Source organism: Chelonia mydas, chromosome 2, assembly GCF_015237465.2.
Source record: "Chelonia mydas isolate rCheMyd1 chromosome 2, rCheMyd1.pri.v2, whole genome shotgun sequence".
Classification (NCBI taxonomy): Eukaryota; Metazoa; Chordata; order Testudines; family Cheloniidae; genus Chelonia; species Chelonia mydas.
The window spans coordinates 73,389,801-73,414,187 of record NC_057850.1 but is presented as its reverse complement, the minus strand read 5'-3'; the positions used below and the strand labels follow the sequence as shown (position 1 = coordinate 73,414,187).

Here is a 24,387-nt window from a genome sequence, read left to right as displayed (position 1 = left end):
AGCAAGAGGGACATGTCGCCACTTCCCGGGAGCTGCCTGAGGTAAGCACCTCCCAGAGCCTGCACCCCAAACGTCCTCCCACACCCAACCCCCTGCTCCAGCTCTCTCCACTCCCACACTCTGAACCCCTCAGCCCCAGCCCAGAACCCCTTCCTGCACCCCAAACCCCTCATCCCTGGCCCCATCCCAGAGCCTGCACCCCCAGCTGGAGGCCTCACCCCCCCAATCTCCTGTCACAGCCCAGAGCCCCCTCCTGCACCCTGAATCCCTCATTTCTGCCCCCCCCCGAGCCCACACCCCCAGCCCAGAGCCTGTACCCCCTCCCACACCCTAGCCCTTTGCCCCAGCCCGGAGCCCCCTCCCACACTCTGAACCCCTCATCCCCACCCCCCAGCCCGGAGACCTCTCCTGGACCTCAAACCCCTCATCCCCTGCCCCACCCCAGAGCCCACACCCCCAGCCAGAGCCCTCATCCCCTCCCAGACCCCAATCCCCTGCCCAAGCCTGGAGCCCACTCCTGTATCCCAAACCCCAAGGTTTCCAACATGGCAAAATTTGAGTGGATTTTCCTAGGGGGAGGAAAAAGCTCATCCCTGACAGATAGGCCACCCCTGCCAAATTTGTAGCATGGAAGTGCTAGAGCTTTTCAAAGGAAAAGTCACCAGAATTTTTTAACGTGGGTAAAACAATATATTTTTCCTTAGCCTGATTCTTGAAAACAGCAGAATAATTTTGGGTGAAATTAAAAAATCAGGCACAGAGACATTCAGCTCAAAAGATTAAAGTTTGGAAAACTTATAAGCAACTGAAAACAGGGACTTCCAATGGGACATGTCAAGCAACGTCAATAATGGGCATGGCGAACAGAGCTGTCTATAGTATACGCTGTCCTAACACAATGCTATGCTTTATTTTAGGTTTATCACGTCAGATTAACTCTCTTGGGTTTGAATTTTATGAACAATAAATCTGGAAACCCAGATAGCAGAATAATACTGTGGCACATCATAGGGGGCAAAGTTTTCCTTTTATTTTAATTTGAATAAAGTTGTTGACTGAGTGTGATCAGCAGTGACGAAAATTTTATTTCTGAAGAGGGCACAGATGTGATTTTGTTTGGCTTTAGTTTTGGTTCCCACTTTATTAAGCCCCATTAACAATGTTTGTTCTGGGATCACTATCCACTGAACAAGACAAAGATGTATTTAGCCCCCTGACAGGCCTGAATCAAATAAATACAGGCATACAACGCATATAGAGTGAAGTTCAACATAGGACTCAAGCATAGGCCTTGTGTGGACCCTATGCCCGGGGTAAATTTAAAGTATTCATTTTTTATATTCCTTTAAGATGACATTTTTTTGAACAGTTGAGGCCAGATCATAGAATCATAGAATATCAGGGTTGGAAGGGACCTCAGGAGGTCATTTAGTCCAACCCGCTGCTCAAAGCAGGACCAATCCCCAATTTTTGCCCCAGTTCCCTAAATGGCCCCCTCAAGGATTGAACTCACAACCCTCGGTTTAGCAGGCCAATGCTCAAACCACTGAGCTATCCCTCCCCCCCCGATGCTCAACTAGTATAAGTTAGCATTAGTTCCACTGACTTCAGTGGAACTATTATGATTTATGCCAACTGAGGATCTGTATCTGAGTGCATAATCACTACATACTCAGAAAGGTATGGGACTATCACTATAGTCTGGCATTTGTATGGCCTGTTTTCAGTGTCGTACAATGCTTTCATGCCTCTATATGAAAGGCATGTCTCACAAAAATTTCCATTCCCTGTGTTCGGGGGTTAATAACTCAACCACAAAGTTTACATCTGGCTGAAACTTGTACAAAATTTCCATTGGAAGCTGAACCTTTGGATTCTTCGCAGTCTCTCAGGTAAATCAGGTAAGTCTTTAAAACTTTCAAAGAAGAGGTTACTCACGCTGTGCAGTAACTGTGATTCTTCAAGATGTTTGTCCCTATAGGTTCTCCTTGGTGTCGGTGCACCCCATGCATGCTCGATAGGAGATCACAGAATCATCGACAATCAGGGTTGGAAGAGACCTCAGGAGGTAATCTAGTCCAACCTCCTGCTCAAAGCAGGACCAACCCCAACTAGATCATCCCAGCCAGGGCTTTGTCAAGCATGACCTTAAAAACCTCTAAGGATGGAGGTTCCACCAGCTCCCTAGGTAACCCATTCCAGTGCTTCACCACCCTCCTAGTGAAATAGTTTTTCCTAATATCCAACCTAGACCTCCCACACTGCAACTCGAGACCATTGCTCCTTGTTCTGTCATCTGCCACCACTGAGTATGTAATGAAGACCATGTAGTGGCTCTGCAGATTTCTGGAACGGAAATTTTTAAGGAGAGCCAGAGATGTAGATTGTGTTCTAGTCAAGTGTTCCAAAATGCTGATGGGGGTGGAATGTCGACAGCCTGGTGGCTTTCACTTGGAAATCCATTTAGAGTCCCTGGGTAGAAATGGCGGAATCCTTAGATCCGTCTACAATCAAAAGAAAAGTCTATTGGATTTACAAAATGGTTTAGTTCTAACCAGATAGTCGGATAACACCCTCCTGACATCTAGAGTGTGGATAACCGTCTCCTGGTTGGAAGTATGCAGTTTTGAGAAGAAAACCAGCAGGTATATGGTCTCATTCAGGTGAAATTCAAAGTCACTTCAGGGAGAAAACTGGGGACCTTTAGGGAGAAAACCATAGGGACACCTTATCCTTGTGAAATGTTGTGAATGGGGGTCTGACAGTAAAGCTCCAATCTCTCCAACTCTGCCGGTTGAGGTAATCACCCTAGGAAAGCGGTTTTCCTTGATAAATTCAATAGGAAGGAAGTCACCATTGGTTCAAACCTGGGCTTCGTGAGGCTTTTGAGAACAAAATTCAGGTCCAAAGCAGGGGTGGGAACCTTTATCTGTAGGACGAGATTGACTGAGCTTTTCAGAAATCTTGCGGTTGTGTGTGTGTGTGTGTGTGGGGGGGAACAAACAGAGAGAAACCTTTAACAATAGTACGAAAGGCTGTTATGGTTGCCAGGTGAACTTTGATGGAATTGAGGGACAGTCTTGACTTCTTAAGCTGTAGTAGGTACTCCAGAATGAGAGGAAGTGGGGCAGATTCAGGTGCAGCATTGTGGAATTTGCACTAGTGGCCAAATCGGGTCTGATTCTGGAGGTAAGTAGTCCTGGTAGAAACTTTTCTATTATTTAATAGTATGTGTTGGAATATCTATTGGAGGCTAGAAAGCCAGGTGAAACAGGTAAGGGAACGCTTGCCATGACCACGCCAGGGCTATTAGAAAGACTCTGGCCTTGCACTGCTTGATCTTGTTTATCACCTTGAGGATGAGAGGCATCATAGGGAAGGCATAAAACATTCTGTCCATCCAAGGCAGGAGGAAGGCATCCCCCGGTGAACTCTGACCTAAAGCTCCCCTTGAGCAAAACAGGTGACATTTTTTGTTTGCAATTGTAGCAAAAAGGTCTATTTCTAGAAACCCTCAAATCTGAAAGGTTCTGTGTAGAACCCAAGAATCCAACGTATTCTTGGGAGAAGCACCTGCTGAATGAGTTGGCCATGACATTCTGTATGCTGGGCAGATACACTGTTGAGATCCTTATCTGATGCCTTATGCACTAACTCCACAACTTGATTGCTTGGGCGCAGAGGGAAGGGGGTCTTGCCCTTCCTTGACGATTGATATAAAACATGCAGGCCACATTGTCTGTCATGACTTTGATAGATCTGTGTCTGATGAGAGGAAGGAACTGATGACAGGCATTTCTTACCACTCTGAGCTCCAGGAGGTTGACATGGAGGATGGTCTATTGAGGTGATCACCTGCCCTAGAGAGCCTAGGTGCCCCCTCCAGCCCAACAGAGATACATCTGTGGTTACAGTCACTGTTGGGGCTGGTTGGAGGAAGGGGACCCCTGCCCCTACATTGCAGTGAATCTCCCACTAGTCTAGGGAATGCTTCACTCACTGAGGAACTGACACTTGGTTGTCTAGAATGTGTGTGTCTGGTTAGCGAACCATTCTGAGCCACCCCTGGAAACAGCAGAGGTGTAACTGCATGCTCTGTCACAAAAGTATAAGAGGCCACGTGACCCAGACACCGAAGGCAGTTTCTGACTGAGGTCTGGGGACTGTCTTGAGTTATTTTGATGAGGCTCAGTAATGTCTGGAACCCGTCCAGGGGAAGGGATGCCCTGGATACCAGAGAATCCAGACACACTCCTGTGAATTGTATATTCAACAGGTGTTAGTGTGGATTTTTCTACATTCAGCTGGAGGCCCAGGTCCAAAAACAGAGAAAACACTGTCCTTGTGGCAGACAACACTTCTTGGTAGGATCAATTCAAGTAGCCAATTGTCGAGGTATGGGACTATAGTCACTATAGTCTGGCAACACGGGTAAGCAGCCACTACTAACAGAATCTTTCAGAATACTCTCTGAGCTGTGAAGAAGCTGAAGGTAAGCACTTGATACTGGAAACTATCCTGGCCTAACACAAATCAGAGGAATCTCTTGTGAGGTGGGTGCATTGCTATATGGAAATACATATCCTGGAGGTCGAGGGCCAGAAACCAAGCCCCTGAATCTAGAGAAGGAATTATAGCTGCCAGGGTCACCATCCTGAATTTATGGGGTCTCACAAATCTGTTTAGGAGTCTCAGATCTAGAATTTGTCTCCACCCTCCGTTCTTTGGTATGAGGAAATAGTTCGAATAGAAGCACTTTCCCCTGTATTGAGCAGGTACTGGTTCTATTGCTCCTAAATGAAGAAGGATGTTTACTTCTTGCCTTAGCAATGGCTCATGAGATGGGTCCCTAAAGAGGGATGGGGAAGGGAATGAGGAGGAGGGAGGGAGGGAGGTAAATGGACGGTGTTGCCTGATATTACTTCCAACACCCATTTGTTTGAGGTGTCTGCTTCCAGAATGCATGGGAGAGTGAGAGTCAGTTTCCAAATGGGGGAAGGTGGGAAAAACACTGAACCTGGCAGGCTAATGAGTGGTGGGAATTCAAACCCTAGACTATCCTGTCAAAACTGGTGTTTTGATGATGATGCCTGGTGGCTGAGCCACATCAGAGGGGTTAGAGGGTCTCTTTCTCTGGAATCTGTGCCTCCTCCTGAGGAGGGGGGGTTGAATCCAGAGAATTGTATAGGGTGGGATCTCTGAGCTGTTTGTGATCTGCCAAACTTCTGTTTGTTTGCAGATGCATAGGTGCCTAATGAGCATAATGTGGCCCTGGAATCTTTAAAGATACATAACGACTCCTCAATGTTCTTTGCAAACAACTTCCATCCATCAAATGGGAGAGCCTCAACCATATTATGAACTTCCTGGGGAAGCCAGACAACTGCAGCCAGGATGCCCTGCACGTCACCACCACCATAGAGATGGCACGGGCTGTGGTGTCGGCAGCATGGAGCACTGTCTGCAAACTGCAGACAGCATGTTCTTGCCAGCAACTGTCCCTCAGCAATAGTGACCTGGAATTGTTCCCTTTGATCTGGGGGAAGGTGCTCAATAAACAACCCAAATTTCATGTAGTTGATAAAGTCGTACTTGACCATCAACACTTGGTAATTTGCAATATGAAATTGCACTGTAGCCAATGAGTAGGCCTTCCTCCCCAGGAGGTCCAGGCGCTTTTGGTCTCTGTCATATGGGGTGGATTTATAATGGTGTTGTTTGCTCCGCTCATTCACCACATCAACACCCAGAGAATTGGGAAGTGGGTGGAAGAAGAGGAAGGCAGAGTCCTTGGACATAATATTTTATGTCACCCTCTTATGAGTGGGTGTCACTCTAGCTGGGGTTTGCCAGATGGTTCTAGTGGGTTCCAGTAGAGCTTCATTAATGGGGAGGCAACTTTAGGTGACGTCACAGAGTGCAAAACATCCAGTAGCTTGTTTTGGGGTTCCCTGAACTCCTTGAGGGGTGTCTGCAGAGAGTCTGCCATCTGCTTAACAAGATCCTAGAACTGGCAAAAATCAGTTATAGGTTGGGGGAAGGTATCAGGGTGTCATCCAGCAAAGAGGATGAGATGGTGGTCTGAGGCATGGCTTCTTTGTCTGCCATGGACTCCTGCTCCTCAGATGTTTCCTCCTGTTGATGGGAAGGGGAAGCTTGGGTGTCCCTATCATCCTGATGTGATAGGATTGGGGCCCTAGAGAATTGCCAACAATCGCCTGCCCATTATGACCATTGAGGCCCATACATGGGAGGGGGTGGCACCCAGGGTTGCTCCCTCAAGGAATATTGAGGTCCCAGAGCATCTTTCCTTCTCCTTTGGGATGGGGGGGGGCTAGTGTAAGGGTGTACTGGAGAACCCTGCACTGAAATGGAAGAAGCAGAGGGAAAGTCATCATCACTATCAGCCTCTTCTTCTAATGGAGGAGCTCCCAGAGAATAAGGGGGAGACAGCGCCAGGGAGGTGAAGGGTTCCAGAGACCAAGAGGTTCTTGGTACCTGCTGACAATGAAGACACTGGTATTGGAAGTTCTGTGTTACCAAGAATGTTGCGGTACTGAGTGTTTATCCTTATTTGATGGTACCAGAGCCTTAGAGTGCTTTGAGGCTGGAGCCAATGAAGTTAAAGGCTTACATGATACTGTGACACTTGTTAAGGGCACAGGGAGTGGAGTTCAAGATGATGGTATCAATCGTCTATGTTTGGTACAGTCCTCAGCTGATGGTACCAGGGTCTTCCCAGAGCCCTGTTTAGTCTTAGAGCCATGGCATTTTCCCATGTCCCTTATACCGAAGGAACCTTTCCCACCTATGGTACTGAGCCTCAAGGAAGACCTGTCAGAGGCCATAGATCTGACTGGAGACTGAAGTCTTTTTGAGGGGGAAATCACTGGGCGGGGAAATAGATCTTCTCTTCTGAGAGGCTTTGGGGTTCTCTGAGGATTTCGCCTCTGAGAATGTTGCATCAAGGTGCACTGAAGGTTCCTGGACACTGATGTCCAGGGTGGTCGTGACCTGGTTCTGAAGTGGGGCAGATGGAACACTCCCTCATAAGTAGTCGAAGTTTGACTTCCTGGTTCTTCCGAGCCCTAGATTTCAGAGCTGGGCCGAAGTTGCACTTCTGCAGCACATGTGATTAGCTCAGTCAGCGAACACACTTCGGATACTTGTCACTGACTGGAATGGCTTCTTTACACAAGAGGCAGCATTTGAACCTTGGTGAACTGGGCATGTCCTTCACAGGGAGAATTTCCCTGGTGGGAGTCTCTATAACTAGAAAAGCTTTTAAAAAACCCAAATACTAAATTAACTAGCTAACTAACAAGAAGCTCCAAAACTCGTGCGGCAGGCAAGAAGCAGACACGCTAGGTCTGTCTTGGTCCGAGGCACTTGAGAAGGAATTGAGGGAGTGGTTTGCCTGAGCAGCTTGCTATAGCATCGGTGCAGGGCACGGGGATGCCAATGGCACAAGCCTGGGCTGAATGGACACTGCTAATGAAAGTCTCTAATCCAGGGTGCGTGGGGAGCATGTACACCAAGAATGGAGCACCCACAGGGAAACTACTCGAAGAAGAAGCAGCCCTCATTCTCTGATAACCAACCAAGAAAGATTTCTGTGCCAAGTGGTTCTCCCCATCTTTGGCTAGGTCATGAGGACACTTTACAATTTTCATTCCATTGAAAGCCCCAGGAGACATCTAACATTCTCTAGACAGGTCTGGTGATGAAGGCTGATCCTTACTTGGAAGAGAGTGGCCATTATTCAGAGATGCAAAGATTCCTTTCCTTAAAGGCTGACTGCTACAAACCCAGTGGACATAGTTCCTGCTAAAGAGCGAGATGCTAGGGCTGAGAACTGTCTTACCACAGGCTAATAGAAGGACTCCATTTGTGTCATTCCCCCTTCCCCAATTGATGAGTTAAGGATACAACAATGAACTTGACTGTTTCTCAACATTTTTGTTGTTTGGAAATGTTTTGATAACTTTATCCTAATTGTTTTTCTCACGTTTACATGCCTCTGTCAGGACTGGAAGCACCAAAGCATCAGAACAAAAGCTGCAAGTGTAATATATTAAGCCTGAACATAAGTGGGGTCTCATAGAAATCTCATTAGAAAGCCTTATTCTTGTGAGATTTACAGCCCCATTTTGCAGACCAAAAAGATTTGGATAGTCCACTCATTCAAACCATTCAAACTTTCAGGTTCCTGTCTGAACCAAAATGAACCTTTAAACTTGACCATGACTATAAGGGCAGCACATATACTTAGCTTTAACTTTTCTGGCACGGTCATTACATTATACAAAAAAAATAGATACTTTTGCAAATACTACAGTATTTGATGTGTACCCCAAAAAACTCCAGATATTTAGTTTGGATTCCTCTCTGGAGTTCAGTATTTGAAACTCTTTGGGCTATTTATATTTTAGGGACAAAAATAACAAACAATTTTATATGAAGAGTCTTCATGATACAGCCTAGAGAACAAAGATCAGAATGGCTTGCACTAGTTTCTGTTTAGAAGAGCAGTAGATTCCTTCTGCATTAAGGCTATAAATACTAAAATGAACTGCCAACATCACCATCCACCATCAAAGGCTATAGATGCCAACATCTGACAAGACATGAAAGCACGGGATTGCAATGCAAAAGATCAAAATAAAAATGTGCCATGTGGAGAAGAGGGGGAAATGGATCTCACGCGTCTGCATTTCTGATAGAACCACATCCATAGACTGAAATGTTTAATTCTTTGGTCACTGCTACTTCACCTGCCGAATGGAAAACCTTTTCAGAAGAGGTGCTGGTTATCAAATCAAAAAGATCAGAGCAGCAAGTGTTGATGAAATGCTTTTGGTAGAACAGCAGCACAGCAAAGGGATCATCTTTCATGCCAACATCAGTTTTAGCAAAGTTCATTATCCATTCTGATAGCTGGAGAGCAACATACACTTTCCCCTTTTGACATTTCAGTTTCAGAAATCAACCCCAGAGGTCAGTGTGTGGACAACTCCGGGACTAAGTTACTGGAGAAGGAGAAATTTTCTTGTTTTAAAGAGCAGGGCCTCTACCTCGTCAAATAAAAAATGACAAGTCTTTATCAGTATCTATACTGTCTGGGAGAAGTCTGCCATTCTTTAGTGAGGGTCTAGAAAGTGGGTTAGTATATATGCTTTGCCCATGCCCTGATCTTTTTCCACCAGTGGACAAAGAGATGCAAAAAAGTCTTTCAATTTAAAATGTGTGGCTGAATTTAGTGCTCACAAAGGGAGAGACTAATGACAGATGCTTGAACCAGGTACAATGGGGCAGGTGGTTTGCAAGTTAATCCACTTAATGCTGCAGCCCCTGCTATTTTAGTATTGATCTGAGACGACCAGCCTTGCCAAATTGTTTTGGGGGTTTTGTATTCTGCAAAAAAAAAAAAAGGGGGAGACTATATGCAGGGACACGGCTGAGGTCTGTGCTTGCTTTAAAGTTTTGAACATGTGGAGAAAGTGGATAACTTAACTAATTAAGAGTTTCACCGCTGATGTCTTTGGCAGCAATTGCAAATGGTTTCCAGCAGGTGTTCCAGCATGGCACATTGAGCTGAATGAAAAACAATGCCTCCCCCATGAAATTTTAAATGCTGTGTCCAAAGACTGCTATTTTCTGATTAAGAATATCTTCAATCAAATAGAAGGTAGAATTCCACCTGGTTTGGAATGAACTCAGAGAGTTTTTGCGGAGTGATTGAAATGGGCACAGCCCTTTAGTAATGTACCTATTATGGTCATTGCTTCAATATTCACTGTGAAGAAACTCAGGCATTCAAACGAAGACAGCAGCTGAAAGGCTGCAGTGCTGGGAGGAGAGTGTCTCCACAGCTGCTATGCCCTTGCTGCGTAGATGGGCAGAATGCAGCAGACAGCAAGTGGAGCCTTGGCTCCACCCCCAGTGGACTAGTTAGTATAGCTGGTATGTCGGGAAGGTATGCTGCTCTGGGCATAGGCCTCGTGCAGGAAATTTCCTCCTAAGAGCAGTGAGGAGATACGGAGTCTCTGAGTCAGTCACCTTCTTGGGCAGACCCAGAGGCAATGCAACATTGCACGGGGCCTTGCTCAGGGCTCATGCTAAAGCCAAGATTTAGCCCTTGGTTTGGTAGTAGTGTCCTTTCGGGATTTTCATATATTTTTGCCATTTTAACTTCACATTGTGACCAACGTTCCCTGTGCAAAGGAAGGCTAGATGCATTTTTCTCCGGAGACGTGAACTTACTCTTCCAGCCTGCCAGAGGTGAGCAGTTCGGAAGAGGATGTGAAATACTCCTTCTCCTGTGGTGCCTTCACAGAGCTCAGAGCCCAGGTGGATTGGAAGCAAGGGAATATGGGAGCAGTGTTATTATGTTACCCGTAGACCACCAGGCTAATAGTATAGTCATTGAATGACAAATATGATAAACATGAGGCACTGGATAAAGAACTCCAGCTTCCAGGACATCTCTTATTAGAATAAAAGTAAATGAAAATCTGAGAATAAACAAACTCCAGATGAAGTGTTTGTGGCGAAGGAGTAAGGGTTCTGCTTAGGAGAGAACTGTGTGGTTTGGTGTATCCGCTAAGGGCCTTTGGAAGCCAATATCGTCTGCAATGGACAACTGCTTGCAGAACAAGGATGATGATCATTTTTTGCAACTTTCCAATTCATGGGCAGTGCAAATGGATGAGTCTTTAAATATCTGAACTTTCTTCAAAACAAAATCAAACGGAAACCCATGGAAACTATGTCATCTTTTCTCAACCCGTGAACAGTTCTGCCTTCAGGTGATGAGTTGGATGAATCAATGTACCACTGATACTGATGTATGATGACAATGACATAGTATTTACTGATGAACTGTGATGCAAAGCAGGAGGAATTCCTCCTTTCCTAGTCTATTGTTCTCATTCAGCACAAATTTTGCTATGCAGCACTTAGCTCTTTGAGCATGGTACATGTACATTTGAAGAACACAGAATGAAATACTGGTGTTTGATTAAAATGAAGATGTCTCATCCTAGCAATCGTAGTCACACCATCAACCTCTTTTTAATCTAATATATCTACATTTTGCAGTGAATGTGATGGGTTAGATTTTCAGCTGCTGTAGATCAGCATAGCTCCACTGAAGTCAATGATACAATGGCAGTAGCAGTGCCAAAAACGAGAAATATTAAATGTGTCAATCAGATTATTTAGGGATGTTTTGGGGAAGTGTGTGGGACTCTTAGAGCGCTGCTTGTGCCAGTTTTGCAGATTTTAAAATTGCAATATTATCAGGGTTGCCACAGTTAAACCTCTTACTGCTGGTCTCTTCACTGAGAGAATTGCAATTCATAGAATTCCCACTACTGATAGCACTTTTTCTTGACACCAAACAGCTTGTGCTACGCCTACTAGATCTAGGGCTTGGAGAATTAAATAAACAAAAGAGATTTGTTGAAAACCTGTGGGGTAACATTACATGTTCCATCAGCTCGAGCTTTATCCTGTTGTATTGTGCCTGCTGCTTTCTGATAACTGGACACTACTTCCAACCTTCATGTTACATATGTTGGAATATGCAGATTACACTATAAAATCAGATTCTGAAATAAATTCTTCTTTATTTAGAACCAGAAGACGACAACCTTGACATGAAGAGTGAGGCTGGTGCTGGTTATTTGTTACCACTAAAGTAAAATGTATATATGTTAGAGTTCTTTCTTTAGAAGAAAAATAAGATTTGTAGGAGTTTGAGTATTGAAAAGTTTATGTAAATGTTCTCCTTAATGGGTGAATTCTGGTACCAAGTGACTGATAGCTGTCTTTACAAACCTACTTCTCCTGACCAGAAGAAAATAAAAAGTGAGCAAGCACTTTTTGGGATGCATTTGATGCCTACTGCCTGTCTTCAAACACAGGCTCAGATATTTATTGTATGGATTTACAAGTTATAAAGACTAAATGAAAGAGTATTTAAGGGAAGCTTTGCTACTTACATAGTGTGCACATATACCGTTTGCATTTAGCAATTTCAGATTATTCTGCTATAAAGTTAAACAGAACAAAATTTTCTGCAGAGTGAGAAGCCAGCTGGAAAGCTTTTAATAGCTAATGTTTTAAAATTATTTGTATGAACATAGTGAATCATAGATACTAAAGTGTTTTATCTTTTATTTCATTATGGCTGTTTGATATGTAGTTACTCTATTTCAAGTCTGCCTTGTTAAATTTGAACTGTAAACCTGTGAAAACTAAAATTTCTTGAAAGTATTTGATGTGTGCTGTCTGCTTTCATACCCTGCCTCCGGTATAACCTGACTTTTGTAGTTAAAGAAAAAAATCTTAGAAGCAAATACATACATTCTGAACACTTTAAAAAAAACCCCACATTTACTAGAAGAGAGAAATATGGCCCTAAGAAAAAGGAAATTTCTCCTATTATGAATTTCACCTTGACCTGCTACTGTGCAGTATGTGAGCCAAGCCCCAAAATCGTTACCTTTGATAAAGTAAGATTTTTACATTTTAAAACAAGAGTCAGTAGATGAACAGTAGATGCTCTTGGGATATGACCCTCTCATTCCCTTACGGAGAGTCAGTGAGTTTTCAAACTAGAATGCATAAACAAGAAAAACAAAATAGCAACCTTTTACTGGCCTTAGGAAAGTGTAGGTTCCGATTTGTTTAATTAAAGGAGTCAATAAAGAAGGAGGCTGATAAGAAATATCACAAGTCACAAGCAGTGGCTTTGTGCACTGCATTAAAGATTAGTACCCCAAATTTCCTTATTCTAGAGAAGAATTCTTTTGGCATGTTGCCTGGGCTGCAGGCCACAGCATGCTTGGCTGCCTTGCTCCATGCCTGGCATCTAGCAGCTGGTGCTGTTCCGGGGCAGTGTATTTTTGGTTCATTATTTTTACTTTGAAAAATAGTCTTAGTTTGGGGATGTCTGGCCAATGTTTGGATTATATAAATATCTCCCCTGCTGCTGCACATAAACAACTTGTTGATACATGGAGTGTTGCACACATCTAACCAGACGTGAATTTTAAGAGATCTAGTTAAACCCCATCTGGACACTTATTTTGGTTTATGCGTGGTTTATTTCAGCTTAACTTCAGTTGATTAGAGACAGGTTTCAGCTAAACTGAAATAAAGCATGTCCACACAGTGGTTTTTGTACTGGTTTAACTAAATCAATTTAACTAAACTGGTGCAAGTTTGTATGTAGACAAGTCTTCACTCTCAAAAACATAACTTCCCCTCTGAGCTACAGGGCAGCTGGACTCCCACTGCAATACCTATAGGTGACCATAAGCAGGAAATAGCAGATGAATAGGCTCTTAGACGCTAGTCTCAATCCAGTCAAGACAAGGGACTATGGGACTGGTTTAAAAATAGATCACATTTCATTTGGTATATCCACATGAAAGGATGGGGGAAGACATGTCTCCACGCTCCGGCCTGCAGTGTGTGGTAGGGAGGAGAAAATGCCCACCTCTGCTATCTCCATTTTTGGTTCTGGGTAGCAGAGATCCATGCTTCCTTCTTAACTGTATGGTGGGGAAAGAAGAATCCATGTTCCTTACACAGGCTTAGAGGAGAAGATTAATGCTGCCGCCTACTCAGACCACCCCGGCTCCAAAGAGGGGTAGAGAAGAACTCCTGGGGCTGCTATATAGATATTTCCTAAGCCACTTTACCTGCCTGTCCAGCCTTCATCCTTCAGCTCCAAAGGCTTCAGATAAGTTTTGGTATTAATTTTAACCCACTTCAAATATTTTATTACACCTCTGGATCTTTAGTGCCTACACTGAAACAAGCAGCATCTATTTCAGCTGTACATGCCCAGATTCTGCTGCATGTGGACCCTTCTGGATAACCCTAAAGAGAAATTACCACATGGAAAAAATGAATCCATACTCTTTCTAATTTTCTAAAAGCTATGTTTAAATAAAAAATTAGGTGTTCACCTCACTGTGTGTCCAAGGCATGAAATAATTTGCTACTGCACGATTGGTGCATTATTCCTGTCAAATATATGTATCAAATTTAATACCTTTTGGGATGGGGAATATTTTTGTCTGCAATATCCAACATTCCATTCTAACTGCATCTATTAATAACAAAGAGCCCAATCCTGAACCAGTGAAATCACGAGGTGTTTTGCCATTAACTTGAAAGGTAGTGGGATTTAAATTACAATGCTGCTTATATTCCTCCTCTTGACAATATGGCTATTGCATTGTGGGTAGGAAGCTAAATTTCTCAGTGCTTGCACATAATTTGATCTCTTGACAATAATCCATACCCAGCTAAATTGTGCCTGCATAACATTTTGTGCCTCAGTGGTTAGAATGTATAATTTGGAAGCACAAAAGGAAACTGTAGTTCAATTCAGAAGAGAAATAATCATTGGGTGGGGATGTGGAGGGAGAGGAAAAAGGCCTAAACCAAAAACTTGTGTGCATGCACACGTATGTGTCTATTTATGTGAGGATGCCAAATTATTCTGAGATGGCTTATTAATCTGTGGTCAAAACTGTCCAATTTGTATACCTGAAATTAGATACCTGAATCCCTATTCAAACAACCAAGTATAGTACTTAGCTGCATTAATCTCAGGTATTCTGATTTTTCTGAGGTGTGAAGTATTCTCCAGCTTCTACTGACATGCATCGACTAAAGTTTGAAACCTCTGGCCTATTACATTTGTGTTAGCATTTTTGTTTTTAACAGGCTGCTTTTAATTGCCTCAAATAGAAAGGATTTTTCTAATTGCTCTTTTATAGTCTAAAAGACTCAAGAAACCTCCCATTCTCAAATGCAAACATTTTGAGCCTGATTCTGCTAGTTCCTTATGCAGATGCACAGTGGAGTGATGGCTCAAGGAGTCTTCCCTCCATTCCTTGCAACGTTGTCATGCACAGGCTAGGCACAATTGCAGTGTCTTTTTTCTCTGCTCTTCCAGGGACACTTGGTGCTCCAAAGGGGGCCAGAAGGAGGCAAGGCCTTATTCCTTCCACACCAGCCTGCACAGAGGAAGTGGAGAAAAGCTGCACCCTGTAATGGGCTGTTGTTCCCCATGCATGCTGAGGAGCTCTGGTAGGTATTGTTAGTTCCTGAGGCGGAACATGTCCCATGCTCCTGCTGGGGGACTGTAGCCTCCTACCATCCTTTACTATAAGCATTGCCTTAAAGGCACAATCTAGCCTTTTGTTGGGAGGTATTTTTGCATGCTTGCTTTTTCTGTAGCAAATGTTGCCCAAGTCTGCACCTGATACAGAAATTAAGAATATAAACAACAGAATAAAAAGAGGCATGAAGGAACCCTGCAATTTGTTTCTTCCTTCCTCTCAAGAGCTGCAGTGTACATTTATCTGGAAAGTAAACACACACACACACACAAAATTATATATCCCCCATCCTCTTTTCCTACTGTCTGAACTGTAATCCAGGAGATAACTGCTCACTGTCAAAATTTAGAACCCATGCATTAAAGACAGCGTTGAGATTCTAACTCTCAGTCCTCAAGTACAAAGGATTAGAGGCCTTAATTCCTTCTCCGTGCTGAAAACCTGATACAGTGGTCCTGGAATGGTCCACTCCCTCATTGCCATATAAATTAGTTTCTTCCAAAACCGTTTGCAATTATCTATAATTTGTCCACAGATAATTTTTTCCTTTCTTAACGGCAATATTGGCTGCTCCTGGTTTGTAGCAGCTGGGCATCTCTTTTGTTAACAAAACTGCACTTGAAAAGTCTTCCCCAAGCATCAACCCCCTTGTTACCACTGAGTCACCTAGAGAGAAGGCGCCACAAATTGGCTGAAGGTAGATCATTAACATAAACTTGCAAACCTGAATTGATTTAAAAGTGAACATTTAGGAATTAGACAAATGGAATGAAACACAATAGCAGTGGCTTCAGCTAAGTGGCAGTATGTGTGCACTTTTATTAACATTCAGATGTATTGCATTAGTGCAGAACTTACATCCACTCTGCAGCATGCATTTGTATCAAGCTGCTCTATTCAGGCTGCTGCTATGACAACTATCCAGAGGCAAATGTCAGGTCAGCTCCCAGCATATGTGTCTAGGCCATAATTGCTTTGTCAGAAACCTAATAGTCATCTACTTCTACTCCTCTAGCAGCTAAAAGCAATACTGTTAAAATTACTAAATGAAGCAAAAATTTTTACCCCTCCACCATCTTCTATAGCATTCAGATCTGTAAATTTGTTTCTATTTTGCCAAAAACTGGAATGGAGGGGAAGAGGGGGGCAGAAGTTGTTTTTTTAAAGTCTCCACATCTTTGCCAATTTATCTTTCATTTATGTTACTCTGTACAGTGTAGACCTGGGATCTTCAAGCATATACCTCCTCTGGGTGCTGGATGTTATCTTTTAGTGCCCTGGAACATTACTAGTCGGTAATCTGTGTGGCTACAAATCACATTATGTAAAGTCATAGGGTTCTTTCGGATGGAAAGGTGGTTCCTTTTTTCAAAATGTGTGTAACCGTTACAATAAAGCACACTATAACCTGCCATACTCAAGAGGCAATGAAAAGGCTGAATAATTAACAAAGTTATTTTTTAATTACAGAAACTGATGATTTCCACGGGGTTCAGAAGTGTAACGTGAAAGTCCATGTTAATGTTGTGACTAAATCAGAACTAGATTTAACACTTAGATAAATAGATCCTCCTTTGGTACTTGAAGAAATAATGAAACTAGAGACAGATATGGAGAGATTAACACTGAGTTGTTTTTAAGCTATCTCAAGTGTATGATCCCATATCAAGAATTAAAGAAAATTTGAATATAACTGCTTTCTTCACTGGAAGAGAAATTGTCTCCCACGCACATATGGAGACATACACATATTCTGACAGCTTCATCGTACTACCGCACATTTGCCTTATAGGCAATAATAAATAATAGTTGAATTAAATCAAACTCAACTAATTTGGACTTCTGGCTTTTGCATGACAATTATTATTATGGTGTTTCTGTGCAGGGAATATATGATGACATCAGCTGTGGCTGGCTAGGAAGCTGTCTCATTTTTATTACTCAAAACTGGTCTCTGGAATCACAAGGAAGCTGTACCCTTTATATTTACTTTTTTAAAGAGAGGAAATCTATAAAAGTCTACTTCTTAATTTGTATATTCTGTACAATATTTCAGCTCAGCACTCTCCGAAAAGTCGGCTAATTTAAAAATCACAGCTCTTCAGTCATAATGAAACTAAAATGACAAAATGATTTCTCATGAAATAACGAATGCTTGCTGGTCTAATATCAGGTTGAAAATTAAAAGTAGTGACTATTATAGTGGGCTAAATCCTTGGGTGGGGCAACGGAGCACCCAGTGTAGTTTGGGGATGAATGGGGTGCAAAGGGGAAGTTAAAACACCTTTGTATTCCCCTGATCCTGGGCTGTCTATGTGCTGAACATGTCTTCTGGCATAATGGATAAAGATCTGATGGTATCCTGTCTTTACACACTAACGCCGACCCCAGAGTGGGAAACTGAGTCCAAACCATTGTGCTGGTTCTACACCCCAAGATCCCCCTGTGCTAAGGTGCTCCTTCCCATGGCAGGGTACATTGACTTGAAGGTCACTTTGCATGAGCGACACACAGCAACCTGAATCCAGGGGACAATCTGGTCTGCTATCTTTAGAAATAGGTATGAATATTATTCACACACATAATAATGTGTGTGTAATGGGACAGATCCTTATCTGATATACATCAGTGGAGCTCCAGTGAAGTCAGCTGAGCTACATCAATTTACACCAGTTGAAGATCTTGCCAAATATGGATATTTGTATAGAAAGAGACCCATACACTCATCCAGACATACATGTGACAAGTTAGACTAGAGCTCACATACTGAAGGAGCTGTTTTAATCTGCTGTCTTTCTCTTTCCACCTTCCCCCGCCCGCTCCCCTACCATGAGCCCAGATACTCTTTTGGTGGCAAGTTTCCTCTCACTTTTTTGCCTCATTTAAAAACAAGCAGTATTTTGTTATACATAAAACCTACAATGTAATCAAGTGGGAAACCAGTAAGAATTAATTCTAAATATAATAGAGAAAAAAGGTGCATAATGTTATGTACAACGTTTGTGTCCAAAGAACAATAAAGACGATTTTTTCCAGTATTGTTCCATTTCCTTATTTTGCTGTTTGAAATCAATCTTCTCCTCATTCTCTCTTATAAAAAGGAAGGGTCGGTGCAAATTAGTGACAGAGAGAGGAAGGGAAAAAATCTCTTTCCTTTTCATTCTTCCACGGATGAAAAGAGAACCAGTCTCACTCTTCCCTGAAAGTCAAGAACATCCCCATATTTTGGGAGATTCATCAGAGGCCCAAGGCTCCCTGCTGGCAGCTCCTAGAAATCTGGTTAGCCCTCTCTGCTTTGGATGGACAGGATCCTGTGGCCAAACCCTAGGTCTTTTTTCTCAGTGGGAACCACATGCCAAAGTTGCTCCTGGGCGGCCTTTATGGAGGCGTGGGTTGGTGTGGTGAAGACCACGCCATACCTCTACCATGAGCCCAACCCTTGACCTGCTAAAATGATGCAAAGTCAGAAATTGCTAAGATTTTAGATCACACAGCAGCGCTACCAGGCCTATGGCTGAAACTCCAGCTACGTGGCCCAGGATTCCACAGCAGGCACCTGCCCTCAGAAACCCCTTAGGGGGTTCCATAGTGAGGCATAGGTTCTGGAACTAGAGGAGCAGTCACACTCCCTGCCTTGAAGTAGTAACAACCACCCAAATACATGGCTTCCGCCTTCAGCACCCCCACTAGAAAAACTGTTCCAGCACCATTGCAGTGAGGAGGTAAATGCACACAAAAGTTCATGCTGCCATAGTCATCACACCTTCTCTGAAGATTGCCAGTGTGCTTAGTGAGGAGTCAATTTGTTCCACAGTTTATTCCTGATCAATCTAATCAACCTAATCCTAACTAAGTTCCTAACATGAAGCATACAATAAAAGCTATTGTCACTGCCACGTACCTATTCACCATATACAACGTATGTACACAAATGTGTTTTTATTCTGTCTGTGCTAAGTTTCATTCAAACCTCTCCATTTCACAACATGCTAGACCCTACAACTCAGTGTAACTACTTTGCACTGATTTCACCACAGGTGCAATAGGGCCCGTAAGCCAGTTTAATACTGACGCAGGGAAGATCACCCCAATGGTAAACATGATCCTTCAGTGGCACAGAGGATCTGATAATGCCATATTCCCTCCCTGCTGCAAAAGAAGAAGATAAAAAGGGCCTCACTGACTTTCAGCTGTAGTTTTGGTCCCTTATGCCCATTTGCAGTCAACATAAATTAGAGAAGCCCTCAGAACATAGGCTGGAAGCAACTCCATCCAAAATCCAGGCCAGGGGTCTGATCCCGAATGGAAATGAAGCAGGACCAGGTAGTGTAAAGGTGAGGTCTGTACCGCTTTTGCACACCATCTCCTGACCTGGGCTTCGGGCAGATCAGCTAGACCCCACCATCTTGTCCATAATCTTTTTTTCTTGGAGCAGTTACCAGTGTACGGTGGGATAAAGCCATGTAGTTACAAAATATAAACAATAACTGCTGGATGACTAACACAAATTGAAGTGACAATACTCTGAAGTCAGATAATATTCATCTTATATGTAAATCCTCTGCACTTATTCAGGTTTCAGGCCAACCACCTGAGCCTAACCTCAAGGTAATCTAGATACATTCAAGTTAAAAAGAACAGTTGGGTAACATCTAACACAGTCAGACAGCTAAACCTTACAGCCCAAGCTACCATGACCTAGTAAACATGTTTGTATTACTTGCAGGAAACAGCTACACAACTGACAATGCTTTATATTACATATTCAAACATTATGGAACGATGCTGGTCTCTCCATAGGTAAGGTTGAAGTTAGTTTCTCATTATGAGCCTGATTTTAATAAATCACATATTTTGAAAATAGATTACTTCCCTAAAGACCAGTTTTTACTACCTTATTTTCGAAAATTGGATTTTTACATGGAGGGCATTAGAGCTTCAGTCTAGCAAAGCATGCAAGTAGTCACAATGGCTTCTCCCACACTTCATGTTAAGCACAGGCTTGAGTGCTCTTCTGGATCAGGGCCAAATTTATCATTGTATTTGTCAGAATACAGCAAGGAAGTTGCTCATAAAATGCAATATTTGTCACTGTCACACAAAAAAGAGTACACAAAGAGAGCTTGCATCTTTACGGTACCTTTTAGGCACTATTGGGGATTTTTTTTTCTCCCTGGTGGATACAATCTTACATGTGGATAATATAATAAAGCACTTGACCTCAAATGCTCTATCTTTTATATTTGTTGCCTTCTCTTTTAATAACTGGGAGTGAAAGTAATTAATACCATCAGCAATTCTGTTTGTCTTTAATAAACATTAAACAACTAAAAACAATTTGGGGTTACCTTTGATTTGACTTTTGCATTAGATCTTTTCATTGACTCAAACCGTTGTTGGGCTGATTATTCATCAAAACTGTTGTTGAAATTAACACCATTTACCAAATCATTTTTAAAATACTTGTCTTGGGAGGTAAAATATTTTAAAGCCTCAAACTCCTATTTGAGATCTGTATGTAACACACTCCCAACAGCCTGTTATGGGACACGTTGTGCCTGAGGGGACATCAGGGTCAGAGAGAACAGAGGTCAAGAAGTCACCACCACATATGCCCAGTGAAGGGGCCAGGCACAATCCCAGTCCTTGTGCTCAGGGAGTGCAAGGACTCTGTAATTCTAGCATCAACAGCGGTAGACTCCCTGAAGTATGTGGGGAGACGCAAGGAAGTGGAGGTGGGTCCACGCAGTGGGAAATGAATGCTGCAGAACTTGAAAGCGTTTATCAACAACTGCACAACCCCTTCACTCTGAGAGGCAATATATCTGCCTCAGGCAGTTTTCAGCATAGATGGATACAAGTTTTCTGCATAGCAGGATTTATATATTGTAACGATGGCTAGGATTTTCTTAGGAGTCTAAGGGAGTTAAGTACCTAACTCCCTTTGGTTTGCAATGGAATCTGGTTGACTAAGTCCCTGAGGCTCCTTTGAAAATCCCATCCTATATATTATATGTATAATATATAGGTCTATATAGATATAGATACATAGACTATTTACAGGCTATATTCTAAAAGAGCTGGCAGCAGGGATGCTCATTACACCTTGCTTGCCAGGACAGTTGGACTCCTTTGGACGATAAGTGGTGGTATCAGTACTGAGCTCCATTGGGTTTGCACAAGTGGAGCAGAGTTTTAATTCAAGGCTGCTAAGGCCTGACGCATTGAAGGGAGCTGCTGAATGCGCATGCTTATCAGACACTCTTAGCTTCCTGCCAGGACTACTCAATTTCTGTGCTGTGCTAGGGTCCTCCTGGCATGACTGATGACATAGTTGTTTTTCACCACTGCAACCTCATCCCCCTACAGGTTCCATTACTGGGATCTCTGCCAGAGCCTATGCTTGCGTAAACAGGCATAAGACTCAAGTAAATCTGCCCACGTATTTCAGAAACACATCGTGAAACTTTAGAATGGAAAATTATAGTTATGACGTTGCTGTAATTACTTACAATTGTCTCCATAGTGCCCCGAGCCCCTATTGCCAAAAAGAGTGAGGAAGGTGCAAGGATCAAGAATCCAACATATCTTCTGTGCAGGCAGCTTTGTGACCTTAACATGAACTTTTTAATTAAAAAGATTAATTGGGAGTTTTCATTGCTTCAGATTATGCATTTTAGAAGTAAAAATTAAAAGAAGTTACTTTTACATGCAACCGATGAAGTGAGCTGTAGCTCACGAAAGCTTATTCTCAAATAAATTGGTTAGTCTCTAAGGTGCCACAGGTACTCCTTTTCTTTTTGCGAATAGAGACGAACACGGCTGTTACTCTGAAAGAAGTTACTGTAAGTGCTACCAAAACCTGCAGGTGAAAGGAATTATCCAAATCCAGAAAATGCCTTAATAGTACTCAGTTAGGCTACCTCCTATAGTTTTGAAGTGTTTCTATTTAAGTCAATCTTTCACATTCTGGAGAGAATCCCAAGGGTTCTATTTTTCTTCACTGTCAATCTCTTTGTCACCCTGATTTGGCCTGATACCATCTTTGTGATCATGGAAGAATGGTCAGGACAACTCTCCCTTTGGAGACTATCAATGCAACCAAAGTAACTGCTGTTAATATAACATTTTCCCTCTTCTCTCTGAGCTAAGCACATTTGTTCTGTGGTTCTGTTGCTTCCCAGACAGCAAATGACAGAACATAAAAAACTTCAAAATCTATATGAGAACAGCCCCTAAACTAACCAGCACTTATTAGATGTTTTATATACCTGTAACTAGTAGACCTTAAGGTGTATCCATAACGTTAATTGAAATGTCACAAAAGACAAAATATCAGCAAAAAGACATAGCAATATACATTTCCAGACTCTTAGCTATCAGCATTCAAAGGATAATCCTAAGCATCAACTGTTCCAAGAAAGGCTGTGAAGGAAGGCTACAGAAAGCAGATAAAGGCAAAACGTCCATCCCTTTGGAAAAGTGCATGCAAAGAAAAAGTTTATCAACCATGAGTTTAAGTCAAGTTTCAATACAGTTGTGATGTTTTTGGGCTTTTACTTTACAATATCATCAGATAAAATAAAAAACATGTATTTTCTGAAATAAAAAGATCCGACATTCACCATGATCCTGGAGCAATTAAATAAGCAAAATTTAAGACTGGATATCACTTTGATTTTAAGTTGGAAAGGAAGCATGTTTCCAGCAAATAAAATGCAAACAGTTACAACTCTAACATACAGTATACTAGATACTGAATAATGTAAGAATAAAATAAGATAAATATTGATATGAATTTTAAAAGACTGATTTACAAGACAACTGATAGTACAGTAGTTTGGGAAATATCTCAGTAACCTTTCTACTAAAAACAAATAGGTCTTTTGACCCTTCATTATATTTATAAATTCACACACAGAGGAAGATTATACATATATAAATAATATAAAGTATAATTATATAATTGTATATACATATATATTTTATGCCTGCACTGTACATTATGTATATTATTTGTATATATAATATACACACATACAGTAAATAAAGTACACAACTATTACACACAGATGTATGATAATCTTTTTATCCATCCATTCACACTAGATATGCTCAACACATTTCTAAACACCTACACAAGGCATTTTCATGTATTTATTTAAAACATAAAATCTATAGACATTTAATTATTTTTGCTAACAGTAAATATAAGAGATGTACCACCCCTCTGTGTGATACTCTATGTAAATTACTCTCACTCCATTAATTCTAAATATGGATGTGGTAGACCCCAAACAACAGTACCTGCTGTCTATCCAACCGCATTCTTTTTGCAGCATTTCTGCTTTCACTCTCACAGGCTGAAGCCAGGATACTCTCTGCTACTGCTGAAGTAAGGTGTGAGGGAATAGGTCGTGACTAAGAAAGAGAAAAAAAAACAAAAAAATGATTACTAGGATAATAACCAGACCAAACATAACCTGCTGTTTCCTTATCGGAGCACACAAAACTGTCACATAGGCTGGAGGATCCATTCATTGAAATGTAATTTATATCAACAAAAAGTGGAAATGGAAATTGTAAAGATGAAAAATGAAAACTAGTTAGAGGTTAAAGCTCCAGTTGATCCACACAGATCCATCAAAAGCACTTTCTTTTCCCACAGCTCTATCGTCCATTGTATTTAGTCTGGCTCATTAGGCTACATTTTGAACAGACAGCGGCATATTCTCTGTGTTCCAGCAGCACCCAGGCTGTCTGATTCTTGCTAAGAAAATGTTTCATCCTGTACAGCATATGACAGAGATGAGCAGTGTTTTTAAACTCGTTAAAAAAAAAAAAAAAGAAAAAGAAAAAGAAAAAAGACAGGCTTGAAACATCACTCAAACGTAGCAGATTGTCAGAACATTTCAGAGCAGTCCATATGTAATGTCATGAACATTTACATTTCTTGCTGCAATATGACTGATGATATTAAAATGATTTTTTAAAAATCTATATGTATTTTGACATAGTAACATATGTCAGGCCTCTATCAATTGACGTAGCTTTCAAGGTTCCAGCTAAATTCTGAAACGCTCGCATTACTAGTTTTACAACATTTACATATTTTAGGTCTAAGCTGCATGTAAATCAAGTGAATCCTACAGTCTTATTAGCCCTACAGTTGGCTGTGAATGCAATAAAACGTTCTATAACAATTAAATAAGGACAATCACAGACTATTTGCATTCCTTTC

At 41.9% G+C, this 24,387-nt stretch overlaps 1 protein-coding gene across 4 annotated transcripts in view; it reads right to left on the bottom strand.

The window, feature by feature from the left end:
• NOL4 (nucleolar protein 4) overlaps positions 1-24,387 on the bottom strand; it is a 246,880-nt gene that overhangs the window by 17,525 nt on the left and 204,968 nt on the right. For all 4 annotated transcript variants that reach the window (XM_007058785.4, XM_007058784.4, XM_043539666.1 and 1 more), the window contains one exon: positions 23,454-23,567. In XM_007058785.4, the coding sequence (XP_007058847.1) occupies positions 23,454-23,567 (114 nt within the window). The remainder of the gene's footprint in view (positions 1-23,453; positions 23,568-24,387) is intronic.